This window comes from Ursus arctos, unplaced genomic scaffold, assembly GCF_023065955.2.
Source record: "Ursus arctos isolate Adak ecotype North America unplaced genomic scaffold, UrsArc2.0 scaffold_1, whole genome shotgun sequence".
Lineage (NCBI taxonomy): Eukaryota > Metazoa > Chordata > Mammalia > Carnivora > Ursidae > Ursus > Ursus arctos.
Genome location: NW_026622763.1, coordinates 39,935,763 through 39,954,798, shown reverse-complemented (window position 1 = coordinate 39,954,798; position 19,036 = coordinate 39,935,763). Strand labels below are relative to the sequence as shown.

Below are 19,036 nucleotides of genomic sequence, written 5' to 3'. Positions count from 1 at the left end.
TTTTTTTTTAAAGATTTTATTTATACGACAGAGATAGAGACAGCCAGCGAGGAGGGAACACAAGCAGGGGGAGTGGGAGAGGAAGAAGCAGGCTCATAGCAGAGGAGCCTGACGTGGGGCTCGATCCCATAACACCGGGATCACGCCCTGAGCCGAAGGCAGACGCTTAACCGCTGTGCCACCCAGGCGCCCCGACACACCACTTTCTAAGCTCCTAAAAATTGTTTTGGGGTCTATCCTCCTCAGTTTCCTCGTACGTAAAAAGGGGAGAATAATATGATCACTTCATAGGGTCGTGTGAGGAAGAGAGGCTCCATATAAAGCAATTCGAAAAGTGCCTGCAATGTCTGTTAGCCATGGTTGTTATTTCTAGACATGCTCTGCTTCCCCTGTTGGGCCACCAGGGCTGGCAGTCCCCTGCACCTATTATGTTCTGCCTATAATAGGTGGTCACAAATGCTTCCTGAATTTATAGAAGAAATGTCATTTCTTGTATAACCATTCAAATTAAATATGGACATTTACTTACGTTATAATTTTTCCAAATATAAAAACCCTGAAAATTGGTTTTAGTCTTATCCATTTTAAAACTTTCTTCTTTTTAAAGATTTTATTTTTAAATAATCTCTACACCCAATGTAGGGCTTGAACTCCCAATCCTGAGATCCAGAGTAGCATGCTCAACCGACTGAGCCAGCCAGGTGCCTCCATATTGAAATTTTCTATATCAGTTTGCCTTCATGAATTGATACTAAATTTTAAGGATTATTTTATGTCTTATTAACAAGGGTTCTAGGCTAACTCTGAGATTTTGCAAAAACTTAGGCCAAATAAGTGGGATTTGGAATGATTTTTCTTTATTTTTCTGGGGCCAGAGAGACAGTGTCACCCATGGTCCCTCCTCTGCTCTTATCTTGCGTCGCTTCTCAGCAGCACCCAACAGTTGCCATCTTCCATTCCTTTACAATCCCCCAGGACCCTTCACTTCTTTGGTTTTCCTCCTATCTTGCTGCCTTTTCTTCTCAGTCTCTTTTGCTGGTGGGTCCCTCTGGAGTGCCCAGGACTACTCTGGTCCCTTCTTGTCTTTATCTTTATATTCTTATGGGTGGTCTCCTTCTGTTGCTTGGCTTTAATACAACCTATGGGCCCACGCATGACTCCCAAACATCTACCTTTAGGCTGATCCCTCGATAAAACCCCAGGCTCCTTTATCCAACTGCTTTCCTGGTATTACTACATGGATAGCTAATGAGACATCTCAAAGTGGACACGGTCAAAACTCTCAACTGCTCATCCCTCCACCTTTTCTTCTTCCTGTGCTCCCAAGTGATTCACCCAGGCAAAGACTTACGTATTAGCTCTCCCTCCACAAAAATACCCCCTATCTCCTACCTCGCACCAGCACCTGGGCTAGGCCACTGTCGTGATCTCGCTGGATTGCTGTAATAGCCTCGGGCTCCTATCTCTACTCTTGCCCTTGTTCAGTCTTCACACTAAAGCCAGGATCCAGTCCTACTACTCCCGAGATTAAAGCCCTCTGACGGTTTCCCAAGGCACTTGGAATAAACTATAAACTCCTTCCTCTGACTTCAAAAATCCTACATAATCTGGTACCACTCTGTGCCTCGCCCATTAAGCTCCAGCCATAAGCCCATTTTTGCCCCAGAGCCATTACGCTACTTGTTCCCTTTGCTAAAACAAGGAGTCCTCCTGACCCCACCCCACCCTCAAATAAGCAGCTCCTGGTGGTTGGACTTCACTTTCACTTCCTGTGAGGGGCCACGTGACCATCAAAATCATCTCCTCATAACTTACATCATCATGGCACATACTGTTATTTTCTTATTTGTTTTCCTCAAAAGAATATGGTTCTCTCAGAGCAGGGACCTGTCTTGTTCATCATTGATCTCCCGCAGAGGGCATGCACCAAACATGCTTATAGCCCTGAACCACTGGGGGAGCCGGACTGGTGTGTCCTGTCTCTGGGAAGCCTGGCAGGCTGGCCGAGGAGCCATCACAGCCTCCCTGGATCCAGGAGCACAGAAAGGATGAGACGCTCCTTCCACAGATCATCAGGAGGTGATACAATCTGCCCTCTGATGCACGCGTCTGAGTTAGGGAGCTGGCCTGTTTCCCAGGATCCTGACTCTTATCATCCGCCCACAGCAAGGGGGCTGACAGTCACTTGTCCTAACAGTGCCGCCTCCAAGCAGCAGCCCAGGCTCCCTCCCCATCTTTCGACTTGTTACACAGATGCTGGGATGTGTGGCTTAAACGTTAGATAGCACCCACTGTGTGTCAGCCACTCACTGAGCACTTTATATGAGCTCATTCTTCACGACTGTGAGATGGTTTTGTTACCCCTATTCTCAGGGTGAGGAAACTGAGGCTCCGAATGGGGCAGGAAGCCAGGCTATCTCTCAGTGTCACTGTGCCACTCTGCCCCAAGGCTTCCGTTTCAAGTTCCCAGAGCACTGTACACTTGGGACACTGGGTGGAAACTGAACTGATGAGTATTAAAGGCAAAAGTAAGCACTCCTGTCCACACTTAAAGGAGCCTGTATGAATTTCATATGCTACAGATAATGACTGAAAATAGTATTTGGGCTCATTTTCATTTATTTATAAAACTCTCCTGTCCACACTTCAAGGAGCATGTGTGAATTTCATATGCTACAGATAATGACTTAAAATAGTATTTGGGCTCATTTTCATTTATTTATAAAACTCAAACCCAACAACTGTTTAAACCACACACCTTTTTTGCACCTTTTAAAAGCAAGAAGGTTTTTACCATCACATTTTGAATTTAAACAAAAACCAGGCTGCAAACACATTAGCAGTCAGGATGTAATAACCAGAAAAATGTTGTTAAAGTAGAAAACACTGGAATTTTGGCAGTAATTTCAGACTGAAAGGGCCCTTTTTACTAATCCACAGAAGAGTCATTTATCAGATAATGTCTTTCAGGCCACTAGTCCGTGCTCATGGTATTTTCCTCACAGGATAAGAGTCCAGTGGCCTAAATTTTGAAACAAACTTGGAAATGTAGGTAAATGTTTATAAAGTGAAGTAAATCCTTCTAAAATCAACTTACCCTTATTTAATCAAAGAATTAATTGGAAAGAAAAAAGAATTTACCTCAGGCAACCTGTCGTATTACGTAGAACGAGTGATGTCTGAAATTTAATTTTATGATCATCATCAAAAGAAGAGTTATTCCACCCAGAATGTGGAACGATCACAGTGTTTGTTAAGGTTGAGAGAGCATCTCGAATGATTGTCATCTTTACAGCATCACATGAAGATAAATTCCAAAGAACTCCTAAAAAATGAGATTTAAAAAAATCAAACCATCAACTAGAGATCCTGCAGGTTTAGGAATAAAACATAGCAGCCCCAAGTGATGTGAACTCGGTCTGTTCCAAATCTAATCTATGGCCTGAATTTGCAACCAGGCAGGGGATGGACCTCTAATAAATGCTGAGCGAACACATGTGAGCGTCTGGCAGCGTATTACACAGCTCTGGCAGTCCTCCTCTGAAGTTTTACAGCCTACGCATCTACCAGACAGGATGACTGAGGCTTCTGCAAAGCAAATTAGAGCTACTCTTGGAGGGGAAGGGGCACGATCCAACCAAGGGTCATGAGTATGACCCATCTGTGACTGTCGTAAAGCTGTCATTCAGCGCATCATCCCTTACGTTCAGGGTTCTGTGTGACAAACCGATTTTACAATTTAGTACTTGGAAACAATTTCTCTTTCTCAAAAGGTTGACACGTTTCTCTGTATCATGCTTCCTTTTCTACTGGGAAGCTCAAGCTTAAATACGCTTGCAGCGACGTACCTAAGACGGTGGTTACGTCTGCTCGTCTCCCTCATTCAGACGAGGTCTAAACATCTTTATTTCCACATTAAGAGTTGTATTACCAGGTGCAAGTTACTGCCGCGCCTTTTTGGATGTAGGTGAGACTAACAACACGTTAAGTCCCTCATATTGTAATTCACATCAGGATTGCTGGGACGACAGACCTTGAAGGTAGCTTATTAGGGCGGTATTTAAATTGTAAGCATATTAGAGCGTCTTCTTTTCTGTGTCAACTATGAAGTGGGTTAAATGATTGTTACAGCACACATACTTGCTAAGAATTACTCTTTTAGAAGTTAGAGCAAATTCAAGATTGAACCTACTCTATGTCATTTGCACATCCCTGCATTTCCCCGAGTCAGAGGAAAGGAGGGCGAGGAGAGGCGGCGCAGCTGGTACTGAGGTCCCGCAGAGCCCTGCACTCCTGATGCCGCCTTGACAAGACGCTCAAAAGCCTGTACAGCGCTTGTACAATTATCAACACACAAAACGCTTGAGGCCCTGGGGAGGGGAAGGAGTTGGCAAGATCTGCCCACTTCCGTGGGAGCGTGCGAGGCTTGTGAACGTGACTGATCGAGAGTGGGGGGAGGACGGCTGCTCCAGTGCCCGGTAGCAGCAAACTGTCCGCCCAGCCTTCTCGGGGCCTGGAGAAACTGCAGGGACCTTTACAAAGGAGCGAGGCGTGAGAGAGCTGACAGGAGCTTTTCCTTCTGGAGGAAGCAGTACAAGCACAGGGCCTGAGCTGCAGATAGCAAACTGATACTCTGACCGAGCCCAGAGAGGACGGCCCCTTCCCTGCACATCACCCTGACCTATCCACACTGCACAGGGAGTGGCCGGTGATGGAGGCTGATGCTGGGGCTCTGGCCTGCTCCACCCGGTGCCTGGCTCCTCTCCTCCTTCACTTGCCTTTGACTTCTGGACCTGGCTGGATGGGCTTACCCTTGTTTCCCAAGGACTTTCGCCCTTTCTCTGCTCCCACCCTTCGGGGTGGGTTAGCTCACCATCACCAAAGGACCTCAGTCTCAGCAGTGGTTCATCTAGTTAGGCCCCAAATGGGAGTGAGGTTTAGACAGTTTGGAATCAGGAAAAGGATGGACCTTGCTTTGTCTCTGAAGGCTTGTTCTGTCCACCATGACAGACGTCTGCTTATATAATTATCATGCGGCAAACAACAGATGCATTCTAGCTGAGAATGCAGCACACACTGGGGCGCTTATGGAATGAACTTCAGTTCCTCAGATAGAGCTATTTTCCCATGGATTCTGATAGAATTGGCCGTCAGTTTCTAAATCAAATGGTTTTAATCCAGGGAGGTTTTAATCTAGGGAGGTGGTACTACCTGTTTCCTGGAGGTTTCGCTGGACTCTCTCAGTGCAGCCACGTGAGGTGTGGCGGGAGGAGGACTAGATCCCCACACCAGTTCACCCAGAGTGGCTCCGTACTTATCTGTTCTCAGTACTGGGCTACACTGTATGTTTCTGTTTGAAACAAGGGTTTCATGTCTGAAAGACATTTGAAAAGCACTGTTTCAGGGAAAAGGTATCAGAGAACTCAAGACCAAGGGAGGGACCTGGGAGGTAAGGATGAAAAACAAGTCCCTGGAGGTTTATCCTGACCCAAAGACGGGGAAGGGAAAGAAGATGGAAGAAAGAGTGGGTTGAGACATAGAAGGGTGGGTGATAAAGGCTGCCATGCGTGGGGCTTCAGCACTCTTGGTAATGAGGACAGCCGTACTGGACCAGGGTACTGCAGGGGCCTGCGGGGCTTGAGCCAGCCGCAGGGCAGCATGCAGCCCCGACATTGTCGGTGGGGAGGGTCATCGCCTAACCTCCCCTGACAATTTGATAACATGTCTTCAAATCCCTCACTCCACAGAATTCAACACATGGGGGAGGGCTGCATTTTCTCATATGCTTCATTGTACTTCACAGAATAAATGTATAAAAGTTAACTGTAAGGCAAGGCTTATGGAAAGAAAAGCCTATTACATTACAGGCTATAGGTATAAAATTAGATATACAGCTACAGAAAATGATACAGTGTGAGTCACAGACTTCAGGTGAAAACATGACTAAGAAGAGGGGTGGGTCTTTAGCACGACGAATCTAGGAGTTGATGCCTAGAAGTTCTCTGATCATTGGCAGAAAATCTTGTTTCTCGTGGTTCCTGCCTCCACTCTTGGCTCCTGCTAAGACCTACTTCTACGAAGAGGATATTTCCCATATTTGTGGATTTCCCTGATTTTCTGTGCAGGTACCAGAATTTTGTCCTGCTCTTTCGTTATCAGGCATTTAGAATGACCAGTGGAGTTATATGTCATTCTGTTGTTTACTATTACCTACGTGGGACTGAACAGCATGAATCAGTATAAACTACAGTAACACGACCATTTCCTGTGGTTTTACTCTGTGCCAGGCATTGTGTGCTTTACACATAGAGCCAAGCTGCACAAAATGAATTAGCCTCCCATTTATTTTGTAGGACTGAAATTCCACATGTTGATTTTTTAAAGGATGAGTACTTGTATTTCTAAACTTAATTTTAATTTCACTTAGGCAAGTATAATGAGGAACAAATACTCTACCATGATCCATTCTTCTACAAGTCTTGTTACACATATGCAGAGCACATACAGGTGCTCAAAAATATTTACTGATGGACCCAATTTAATAGCATGTGTTTATTTTTCGATTTCCCTTTTATTTCCTTTCTGTCAGACTTAGCTCATAATTATTACCTGCCTTTCTTAAGCTGAGTATTCAGGAGTGTCTTTTAGGTTTGTAACTACAGGGAGAGGTCAGAACAATGTCCTGGATCTTTAAAGGAATTTGCCAGCATAGTTTTGCTCACCTTTCATATGAAGACTAAAAGAGATGGTTATTGAAACCACCAACATATTAGCTCTGAGGATAGGAGAATCCCATTTCTGTTACATCTCTAGAACCAGAAGTTAAGAGTTACAGCAGCGCGCCAGAATCCTAACCCCTCAAAACGGCAAAATAGAGAAGATCGGTGTTACACGATTATAAAATGTTAAATTGTTTGAAAATATGTAACCCTTCAGTACACAAGGTGACTGTTATCTTTTGGTCAGTTGAGATGACTTATTGATCATAAAACCAGCCTACTATATAAAAGTCTACTACGGGCTTTCTATAACCTCAAAAAATGTTCAAAATTATTCTTGACCAGAAAAAAGGGGAAGATTCTATTTTGCCAAGTCTGTAGCATTCAGAGGACCCATACCAAGGCAGCTTTATCATCTTGCACTGAGTTACATTATCCCTCTAATCCTGCACGGTACATTGTTACACAGAGAGATACAGCACTGGGTGTGGATTTCAACTAGCCACTTTGAATATCACAGACATTGATTTTTTTCTTCCCCACTTTCTGTTTCAAAAACAAGGTTATGGAAAGCCTAAACAACCAGTTCTGATCAACCAATACTGGATGAAGAAGGTTCAAATTAAACTTAAAAGCCTTAGCTATGGAATGATAATTTGGCTTATTTATTCCAAGTAAAAAGCACCATTCTTAAGACGAGCTAATAATACCTGTGTGTACTCCACCCCACTGAAGTGGTACTAAAACGATGTTCTCCCCACTTGGTCTGTCTAGGCCTCATTTACTGGGTCAAAAGAATGCTGCTAGAGCAGTAAGTAATGAACAGTAAATACACCGACTCCCAGATGTACCAAGACTGTTGAGAAAACAGAAAGCCATAGGATTACATCCTCATCAACATGACAAACCTCGAGCTCTGAGGTCCTCATGCAAAGTTTGCTTCGAAAAGATTTATCAGCATACTCCATGGTTTCTAAAGAGGAAGTTAACAATAAACTATAATTTGGTTTAGGAAGCTTGAGGTTTTTCTTTAATTTAAGGCAATTAGCTATTTGTTGGGAGAGCTAGGAATATACACATATAAACTAATTTAGAAAATATCAGAGAATTTCATGCATATTATTGTAGAAAAAGCTGCTGCTTCTCTACCGCAGGAAAAAGTTCATGCAATTATGAGTAACCAATAATCGCAATGAAATACTCCCATGAAAGATGAAAGTTCATTTTCCCCACAAAGAATGAATAAAGTAATTAAAATACCATTTCACATAAATCCTACACTGCAAAATTTTGAAAGAGCTCGTATTTAAAAGTAGCTTTATAGCTATTCTAACAACCAACTGATAATTTTATAGTCAAATTAGAAACTGATTTTACTGATTAATTAAAATAATAGCACTATTTGAAAAATGAATTTCTTAACGGACATTAAAAACCAACCAAACAACATTTGGAAAATATTATTTCTCTGGTAGCTGAAATATGTAACAGCTTACATAATTGTTTTTCTTTCTGATACGAAAGAAATCTAAAAGCATTAATTTTTACATAGCCGTCAATTTATGCCCAGTTTCCTAATTATAAAAAAGCCCCACAAATGCTTGTGGACATTGCGAAAAGAAAAATAAAACAGCCAAAAGAACAAAGCACGCTTTAAACAGCCCTGCCGGACATGTTCCTGCATTTCCTTCTTCGAGAGCCTTATTCTCGGTGTCTGTGCTTGATGTTCTGTCAGTCCTGCTGTTTACAAGATGTCCATGAGCTAAACAGAACTACGCAAGCCTTAGGGGCGGGAGAGTATTGTATCAGAGAACAGAGGATGAGTCCCTACCGTTCCGGCACAGAGCGAGCGTCAGGACAGGTCACTCTCATGCCTCCGCTTCAGCTCTGATACGTGTGCTCAGCAACCCCCCTGCCCCCAAATCTGTGTGCTCCCTGGAACACGCTGGTGTTGGGATACCCACCCTGCAAGCATTCTTGATAAGTCAGGATACAAATATTAGGCTAATAGTGAAAATATAAAACATCAAGCCTTCAGACTGCATATGAAGGTCAGAGTGTGTGTGCCTCTTGTAAAATCAGTCTGTGGGTAACAAGGCAGGAGTAGGGGCTCTGAAGCTGGGGCCACCGCCTGCTCCGAGCGCATGCCTCCATTACTATCCCCCTAGATAATCTTTGGCTGAAACAATCATGATCCAGCAAATACACCTCTCCATTTCTTCTCATTGATGCTGTCCCTGAAGCTCTCCCCTAACCCCTGTAGGGTTTTTATAAACCTCTGAGGCTTTCTGTTGGGAAGACAGTAATGTCATGACTCTATGGCTACTACATCTGGTCACAATATGGCCACCTACGTCCCTGTCCACGAGAGCCATGCAGCTCAGGCCTCTCAGATACACGTTCACGGAGTAGAGGAGCTATCCAGACGTGGCTAGTCCGAATTGAGCCGAACGCTAGAAGTGTAAAATACATAGTGGAGAATGAAGACTTGGTATGAAAGAAATGAATGTAAAACCTCGTATTAATAATTTTTATATTGCTTATAAATCATTTAGAAGAACTGGGTTAAATAAACTACATTTTAAAAATAAATAATACCTGTTTCTTTTTCCTTTTTCATGTGGCTACTAGGAAGTTCAGAATTACATGTGCCCTACATTATACTTCTATTGGGAAGTGCCGGGAGAGATACTTGTTCACTGCATGCCAGCATCTAAGGGAGACATGGAGGTGAGCCCTCTGCTCTCAGAGGCCTTGCCACAAACAGTTACAGCACAAGGCAGCCGTGACAAAGCACCCGAGTGTCGGAGGACCGGCAAGCACAGCCCGCATGTCATTTGTGCCAGGCACTCCACACCCATCATCACGCCAAGCAACAGGTACTTGTTTATCACTGGGGAAGCTGGTACCGGGAGGGGTGACTTGCCTGGGGCCACAGAACCGGAAGGAAACAAGTCAATCTTACCCCAGAGCTCAGTCACTCCCAACAACATGCTGCTTCTCCCTGGATGTTTTTCTACACGTAGGAACCGTCTGGTAGGATTGGGGACCACCACATTCTAAGCTGAAGTGTGAAGGGCAGAAGCTGGGGAGAAGCACTGGGGTGGGGGAAATCCTTCCAGGTGGGCTACAGCCTTCGGCTGGCCTAGAAGGGAAGGACAGGGGCTGCAGACGTGAACTGCCAAGTGGGGAAGTGTGGAAGGCAGGGACAAGTGTGATCCCAGGGATGACCAGGGGGGCGGGGGGGCTCATGGACCAGGAGGGGCAGAGCCCATGTCCCAGGGAGTCGTTTAGGGGGAATGTGATGAGGACCTGAGGAGTGAGGACGAGATGGGAAGGCAGAGAGGAAGGGCGAGTGCTTGTGCCGAGAGTTTGGAGCCTGACGCAAGGTGAGGGTAGCCTCCAAGCTGAGCCCCCGCCTGGCATCTGTGCGAGGATCTGGAGCTGTAACAGGAAGGAGGAAATCAAGGGGCAGCAGGAAAAGAGCAGTACAGTGAAGAATGCCTACCATTTGTGGCTTTAGGCAAATCACTCAAGCTTCCACCAGGACTGGAATGCTGTGAACAAATTATGAAACAGGAATAGAACTGATCTAATGGGAAAGCAATTATTACGGGAGTAGGGCAGAAGTACTGGCTTCAGTCATAGAAAAGCCTTTCTTTCTCCAGCTATAATGCTGAGGAAACAACACTCAAAGCAGTGTACAATCGCTCTTGGGGTTCCTCAGATGCTCCCATCTCAGCAGGGGCTGGTTGAACCGTGTGCAGTGACTCCCGGTAGAACGTGCCATCGTGGATTCTCACGGTTTCCTTCTTCCTGCCGCCAGACTAGGCCTGCTTGCTGCCCTCCCTGCAGGCCGGCACAGCTGGCGACTTAGGTGATGGGCAGTCCAGCTGCCCCAGGGCTGGGTCCCACAGGGAGGCCTGGCCCAGCCAGCTGGGGGGGCCTGGCCTTGCTCGCTGGCCCCCTTCCTGTGGTTTCCTGCACACAGCTCATGCATACTCCCTGTCAGCCATGGAAAAGTTCCCTCGGGCCCAGCTATGAGCGCAGTGGTCACCGCCTCTGGTTCAGCAGCAGGAGGGAGATGGCGCTTAGGTGATGTGGGAGAAGGAATCTTCCCTGGAGGGAGCAGTGTGGAGCCCACGGCCTGGGCTAGCAGCAGAGGCTGTACAGAGTGGGGCTCCAGCCTACATACTGAATTTGAAGGAGATTGCTCCTGCTGGTTAAGTCTTCCCCTGCCAAAGGACACGAGCGACAGATCTTTAGAATCTTTAAAGAACATAAGGGTGAGCCTGCGTTTTTGTGATTTTTCAGGTACAAAGGTGGATCACAGCATCTTTGAAAAGATCAATTTCTAGAGATCCGTTTACAGACTCACATTTACATTCCAACATACTCTTATTTCAGGTAATTTTGCAACTTCACGGATAGGTGGAGAGTATTAACTACATCATGTAGTCACGGAGTCCTCCATACCCTGGAAAGGCATTTCTGCTGAAAATAATCAGTAATTAGGAAATGCTGACTGAGAATTGCCCATAAGGGATGTAAAGGATGGCTCTTTCTGCCAGGGAGAGTTTGTAAAAGCGAACAGGTCACACAAAGGGAAATCCTCCCGAGAGAATCCCAGTGATGCTGAGGTGGCAGGGAGGGCAGTGACCTGGCCACCTTGGTTGTTCTTCAAGCTACTTTAGCTTTTGGCACAGAACTAGGTCATTTACACTATCCTAGAGATGTGCCCGAGAAGAAGTCACTGAAGTTACGTGTTCCACAGCTGACTCTGAAGGGTTCCAGGAACGTGCTTCCTCATGTGCACTCAATCTTCAGCCTCGCTGTCTGGCCCTGAGCAGAAGCCCAGAGACAAAAGTACCTCCACTACTAAGCCACGAGAAGTCCTATAGACTTAGAAACTGCAAAGTCCTCGAGGGACCTGGGCTGGCGTCTCTTGGGCATCTTCTTTTTAGATTTTTGTCATAGGCCTTCATCTTTCTCAAATATACTGGCTGTCTAATCTCCCAAGACAGTGTGTCACTATGGGGCCTCTCTTGTGCTGGTAAATTCTACCCTGACCAACAGCTGACCGCCTGAGTTCTCTAGGGACCTCTGACACTCCCCATTTGACTGCCTCATTTTGCTTGGCATTTAGAAGCCTACACATAAAATAGAAGGTCATATTCTACTTACAAGGTTGAATCTTTTCATACTTGGACTATAAATCTTGAAATAGTCACAAGACTAAAATCACATTTCACGTTTTCTAAGCAACCTGACACTTTATGATTAGACCCAATCAGTAGTTTGATGTGAACGTGCTACTGGCCGAGTTCAAACAGATTTCTCTACATTCTCAGGTGAAATGCAGAGAATAAAGGAGATACTGTGTTTTCTTTCTTCTTTTCAGTGGTTATCTGAAAGAATGAAGGGAGGCGACACTGAAAATGGGCAGATACACCCCCAGATTTTGCACCTGCTCAGCACTTGTCAGTGGCCCAGGGATGGGCCAAGAGAGGAGGCAGAGGTAGAGGCAGCGAAGGAGGAAGTGCTCTGGCCTGCAAGCCAGGAACCCAACCAGGACTCAATCTCTCTGGACCCCAATTTCTCATTGGCAATATAGGGGGGCAGAACAGAAGATTTCTTTAAGGCACTTTCCACTTCAAAGTTCTGTGACTCTGAATTAGGAGTTGTCTCATTTATGATACATGGTTCTGTCTTATCAATTAAACTTCTTTGTTTGTCATTTTATTTCTTATTATCAATTTTTATGGTTTGAAATGTTCAGTAAATAAGAAAGCACACGATTCTGTTGTTCCTGTTTTATAAAGTGGGGCAAGCGGTGAGGATCCCACTGACATTGGCTGGGAATTGGGAAGAGATGCTGCTAGATTTCTGAAAATTCCCCATGCAACACCTGATGGCTCTAGTGGTCCACAAAAAGCAGGACAAAAATAGGCCAACTCCTCTCTGGACCAAAGAACAAATGACTTTTTTGAAGGCATAATAATTAGACCAAGGGGACATGTTTAGTAAATTATTTTATCCTGTAATGGCACTTAACAGTCCAAATGGCTGAATGCATGTCCACTAAGCTGCTGCTCTTTATACAACATCCTACTGTTGGCTAAACTTTAGCCTGGACCATCTACCCTTTCTTAGTGCAGGCCTATCATTTCCTTCTTAAGTTATTACCTAATTAGAAACATGGTGCTAATGATCAGTAAGGGAGTAAACCTAATTTCATATTCTGCATAGTGTTTGAAATCCACTGCTAGCATCCAAAAATTCTTAAATAAACAGTGTGGAAATATTTTACTTAGCCATATGGATGAATAATCACTTGCTAAATTGGAAAGAATGTGACTATAGCAGTCATTTAAACAAAGTCTATTATTATTCAAGAATGAAGGCTACTTTTTGATATTTAATGCTAGTGTTAATAGGGATAATAGAAGTGTGGTAGTTTTGGGACATCTGGTACATTAAAAGGTAAGCCTCCGGATTCTGTGAAATATCAATTTCAATAGCTTTTAAAAAATGATGCTTGCAGGATGCTCAAAAACTCGAAACTCATATTTCCTGGCTTAGAAACACTATTTAATTATCTTGAGCAAATGAGTTGCACATATCTTTTCTAGTGACAAGATGTTCCCACTTTCCACCCGTAGCGTGTGGCCTCGAAGACATTCATTTTCTAACCCAACCGGGAACAACCATACTTCATGCAGCTTTCAAGTTTAAGCACAATAAAGGCAAAAAGTGTCTTTGTGACTATAAAAAACAACAACAAAAGCCCCCTAAGCACCCATACAGATCAGCAATTACTAAAAGAAAAGCTCTTTAGGTTTCAACCTGGAAAATGTTCAACACAATGAAGAAAACACAAAAATCCTGTTACATTATTACAGGACCATTTTAATTAACAATGACAGCCATACTGTCTTGAGAAAATACACCTGGCAAAAAGCATTTTTCTTTGCAAATAAAGATGTGGCCCAAAATGCAGGTGCTGGGCAATTATTATATTCCAAGCAAAGGTGAGGCATCTTTTTAAAAAATAGCTAAAATTTCTTCATTTACGTATATTAAATGCCAAACTGAAACAAAGGGGACTAGAAAAAATGTAAGTCTTTGGATTAATAACTAAGTTGAATTACTTATTGTTAAGAATAAAATATCTAGTTTCAAAGGGGATAGTAATTTTTTCAGATAATACAATATTTTGAACACGGCAGTTCATTGTATTTAACATTTCACGATCCTAAATCGACTATAATCCCCACTGAGGAGCTCTTACACCATACCTGCAAAGTGCAAACATTGTGCGAGGCCGGCCAGGGCCAGAGTGATTTGTGGAGACACTGGCAGAACACTGAAATTTGGAAGGACAGTGTTCTGTTTTCAAAGAGGATTTTACAGGAAATGGGCAGCTCATAGGGCATGCCGAGTGATGTGGTCACAGAGAACCCAGCTGCCCATGTTTGGAGCAGACATGCTTTAATGAGAATGGTTCAGACTGGGACACACTTTCTGGTTAAGAGAGGTCGGGGATGCTGGATTTAGGGCCAACTGGTCTTCTCCTTTAGGGCTATTCCTAGCCAAATGAGCTCCTGAGGGCCCATCTTTCTTGCCTTCTCAAGCCATACTTAATGTCTTCTTGTTGCTCTCTGGATAACACTACTGCTCAGTCTTCACCCCACAAAGCAACGGGTTCCCTGTCTCTGTGGGTCCGAGCACATCACGGGTGGCTACTTTATGTGGAAGCTGTACAGGGCATACATGCATCAGATAGTGGATGCGACAAAATTTATTTTGAGGTCCTCTCCAACCCTGTGATTCTATGGTTCAAAGATGGCTTATTTGACTCGAGGAAAGAATGAATGAAAGAGTGCAAGGATGTCTTGATATTGTCATGCTTTAAAACACATCAGGGACTCGTTATTTTTTAAAAATTACTGAAGAGCATTTAAAGGTGGTAACCACTAAATTCTGGAGCTGAAAAAAGTGAACATATAATTTTTCTTGTCTTCATAAATCTTGGTCTATAAATACATGCATACATGCAACACACACACACATAACTATGCTAGATTACATTATGACTTTGCAGTTTCATATTAGCTGGATAATGTTTATATACAAATCAAACTGAGGCTGACATTTAGCATTTGGGAGCTGGAAATTCACTTCTTAAGTCCTCTGGACCAACTCCTTTATATAAGTCAACTGAGTGAAGTGTTCACAAACTGACCACTCCCATTCCAAAGCAAAGACGACTTCTGAAGGGAATGTTTTGTAAGCAATCAGCTCTTATATGAGTATAAATTATTAGGAGTAAAAGTACAGAGTTATAAAGCAACTCTTAATTTTTCCTCTCCTACAAGTATGGATAAAAATACTTCTTAAAGCTTAAAAGCTACTGGCAGTTGCTTCAAAAAAAAAAAAAAAATCAGAGGTTGTTGCTGGTTTTACATTGGAAGCAAGATATCTATTGGAGGAATAGGCCTTTTTGAATGAGTACACTCATATCCTCCTTTCGAGGCTAGGGCCTATGTCTGAAAACACCTTGTGTTCTCAGCAGCTAATACTGCATCCACACGAAATAGTGGAACATGGAGGGACGTCTCTGAATTAGCACTTAGAGCCAGAGTATGCACCAGGTGAATTAGTACCTAAAAGCTCTGAGTAGTAAAGTCTGGCTCTACTTCAAATAAATTGGATTTATTCTCAAATGAAAAAGAAATCACCAAACTTTCATGTACTTGCTTCTTGTTTATCACTAAATCTTACAAATTCCTTGAGCTTAGCTCAGGACAGGCACTGTAACCATTTCACCCAAGGATAAAGCCTCAGGAACAAAAATCCAGCCAAGACTTATTCCTTCTGTGAGAAATTATGACAGAAGAGAAAAAAACTGCACATTTATAGTGCTTAGTTAATCAAAAGAGAACCAAATCTGAGTAGAAGCTGTGCTTTTAACATCAGGATATCCACAGATCACCACTGGTCTCACAGGGAGCCCACACACGTTAGTCTGCAGGCTCGCTGGCCGCACAGGTGTTACTGGGAGAAAGTATTTAGACAATCTCACAGGAAGTTCACAGTGATGGGGGAAGAAACACCAGACAAGGAAAGAAAGCACTCATATGCTGCAAACGTGCTGTCTCCTCTAAACATCCCTGAGAGCTTAATGCTAATTTGGGGGCATAATCACAGTGATTGTGTTGACTTCTAGAATGGCTATGTCTATATTCTTCCTTTTTCCTTAATTCTATTTAGCTTGTCCTGATTTTAATTTTATACACATACGTCATACATATGTAAGTGTAAATAATTTATTTTTTTGGTGTGAGGGGGGTTTGCTGCCTCCAAAGCATTTGAAAAAGAGAACATACTAATAAATCAATATGTTATTAGATATGTTAAAACATTATTCAAACTACGTTAAGGCAGGCAGTCCATTCCAGAGTTTAGGATTATACATAAAGTATATTCTACTTTTATTATGTAAATTTCATATCAATATTATTTGGAGTACAGGGTACTGTATTTTGACCATATTAGTATCTTATAAGAAAGCTGACTCCCCTTAAACATTAGATTCACGATGGTTTGCTACATTCCCAACTGTTACTGAATTATATCTGACAGAATCTACAGCTTTAATTTCATAGTGGAAGTGAGTGGAGAATGGGATTAATTTTTTTAAAAATGCTGTTAGAAAATTTTAAATTAAATATCTTGAGCATGAAAAATGGCACAGCAAATATAAAACACCCAGGTAACTACTATGAAGTTTTGTTAAATATTAATATTTTGTCTTATTTGTTTCAGGTTTCTTTTTCTTTTTAAAGACACAGAGCTGGATGATAGCCCCCAATCCCATTTTCTCCATCTGCATCCCCTAGAGGCAACTACTATCCTTAACCTAGCTTCTGTCACGCCAATGAAAAATTTTAACTTCACTGCATGTGCGTATATCAAAAAATGTATAGACTCAACCTGCATGTTATGAAACTTTATACCAATAGTATCATGCTGTGCTTATCATTCTGCCAGTGTTTCTGGATAGTTATCTATGTTGCCACAGATAGCTTAATGCACTTGTTTTAACCCTTGTCCGTAGTTTTGCTCTATGAATGTTCTGCCCTCTATTTAACCATTTTCCTATGAGTCAATACTCAGTATTTCCCCCTAATTCTCTATTATAAATAATGCTGTCATTACTTTGCCCTGCTGCAGAAATGTTCTTTCGTCTGGACCTCAAGAACCTTTGAATCCAGCTGACTGTGCTGCAACGTCCAGTCTCTCAAGATGAAATATCACTCACTTCCTCCTGTTCTCTCACGCCCCACGCTGGACCAGTGTGACCTCGCTGTGAAATGTCTCTCTCACTGTTCCCTCTTTTCAACCGCCCACCCCTTGCTTCTATCACGATTGCAGCTCAAGCTATGACCACTAGGTTCCAGGCCTCCCAGACACCAGACGCATCTACTTCCAATCAATCCTGCGCCCTGTGTCTGCGGGAAAAATGCACTTAAAGGCCCAAACCACCTACACCATGCCCTATAATCACCTCCACTGTGTATGGGACGCAAGTTCCTCATAAAAGTTCCCCAAACCAGACCTGCATTTCTCTTTGGCCTTGTCTTCCTTCAGGATGCCTCTCAGGCTGGACGCTCTGAGCCCCTATTCTGTGCTGGCTCCGAGCCTCTGCCTGTGACCGGAAGTATCTCCCCAGCCAATGCCTCCTCATTGTTTAAGACAGTTTTGGTTTCACATAAACCAGGGAACTTCCCTAGCCATCCTCTGTGCTTCCGTGCAGCCTCCACTGCGTCCTGGCACTTGCCACATGTCACTGACATCCCGAGAACCACTTGTGTTTCTCCTGAGAAGGAGGGCAGGGACTGAGTTCTATTCACCTGCACATCTCCGGGACCTAGGAAAGCATTTTTCTTTCATAATGCAGGAGAGCCAGTCTGTTGAAAACAAGCAGATTTGCTATGGAATACATAATTAAAAAAAGACGTATTCAGTTCTCTATGTACAAGACATCCATTAGCTGATACTTACTCATTAGCGTACAATAACTGATACTAGTCAAGATGAGCCCGTAGCACTGCCACTGAATCATTAGATTAGATTCAGCCTTTGTCACAGTCGTGAGCATGACATCATGATCTCATACCTAGAACCTCCCACTTCTTCACAGTGCCACTGTACAAAGGCATCGTCTACATGGTTTTCCACATTTCCTCCAGGACAAGATCACATTGTTTACCCACCTGTAACAAGCTCCCTTACTTCTGCATCAATAGATTTTCTTAACAGTCGCAACAAGGCAGGTATCCCACCAACATTCTTCATTGCTATTTTATTTTCATCTGTAGACTTGCCAAAAACAAGGTTTCGGAGGGCACCACAAGCATTCTTCTGAACTTCCAAAACTCTGTGGTCCAAAAGGTCAACCAGATGCTTGATTCCCCCTAACCTACACACCTAGAATGAAAAATATTAGGTACCAGGCCTAAGTGACATGATTCATCAGTGATCAAACAAGTCTGTTATGGAAAGATCATGGGAAATGGACAACTCCAGATCATTTCAAAAGGTTGCTTTTTATTCTAAATAACACATCTTTTATAAACATTAAGGACACTCTCCAAGATTAGGCTCTTTTCCTGGGTTTGGCTTAAAAACAGGAAAGGAGAAGTAGGTGTCTTAATGGCCATGTGCAGCTAGCACAATCCTACTCCAACCTCCTAAAAGCACAGAAGGATGATGCTTACACTTCTGAGCACAATGAGCAAATACACAGACACAACAAAGCTGTAAGCAGGATCAGAGGTAACATATAGGAAAGGATTTTTGACTGAAGTCACTTGGTTTACACAATTGTTTCTCTAGACTACTCTCCCTAATCTTCCATTTGTCAATTAATTAGCACATTACGTAAATATTTCTGGGCTCTATTTCCTTCATCCACCTTTAGCTCAGCAACGGGTATGTTGTTTTGCATTGTGGTTGATGAAAAACACTGAGGTTCCATATGCCATTCCAGGGGGAAAAATGCTAAGACGTTAAAAGAAAGAATCTGTCATAGGACAATAGTCGATAACCAGTGACCCACTGTATTTCTGTAAATGCCAAAAAAACTTTAAAATTGCAAATAAAATACTCACATAGGCTCAGTATTAGTAACGGTTATAAATTCTCTGTAACATGACTTAATTATATGTTGGCGCCAATCTTGACTAGAACCTCGTCAAGTACACGAGCTCACTAGTTTCATACATCATTTTTATGTAATAGATTTTTGGAAA

The 19,036-nt window shown here is 43.1% G+C and overlaps 1 protein-coding gene across 17 annotated transcripts in view; it reads right to left on the bottom strand.

The window, feature by feature from the left end:
• The window catches only part of PKP4 (plakophilin 4), a 235,706-nt gene that overhangs the window by 21,953 nt on the left and 194,717 nt on the right, over window positions 1-19,036 (bottom strand). For all 17 annotated transcript variants that reach the window (XM_057317940.1, XM_057317943.1, XM_057317931.1 and 14 more), the window contains 2 exons: window positions 17,999-18,212; window positions 3,142-3,325 (listed from right to left, as the gene is read on the bottom strand). In XM_057317940.1, coding sequence (XP_057173923.1) covers window positions 3,142-3,325; window positions 17,999-18,212 — 398 coding nt within the window. The remainder of the gene's footprint in view (window positions 1-3,141; window positions 3,326-17,998; window positions 18,213-19,036) is intronic.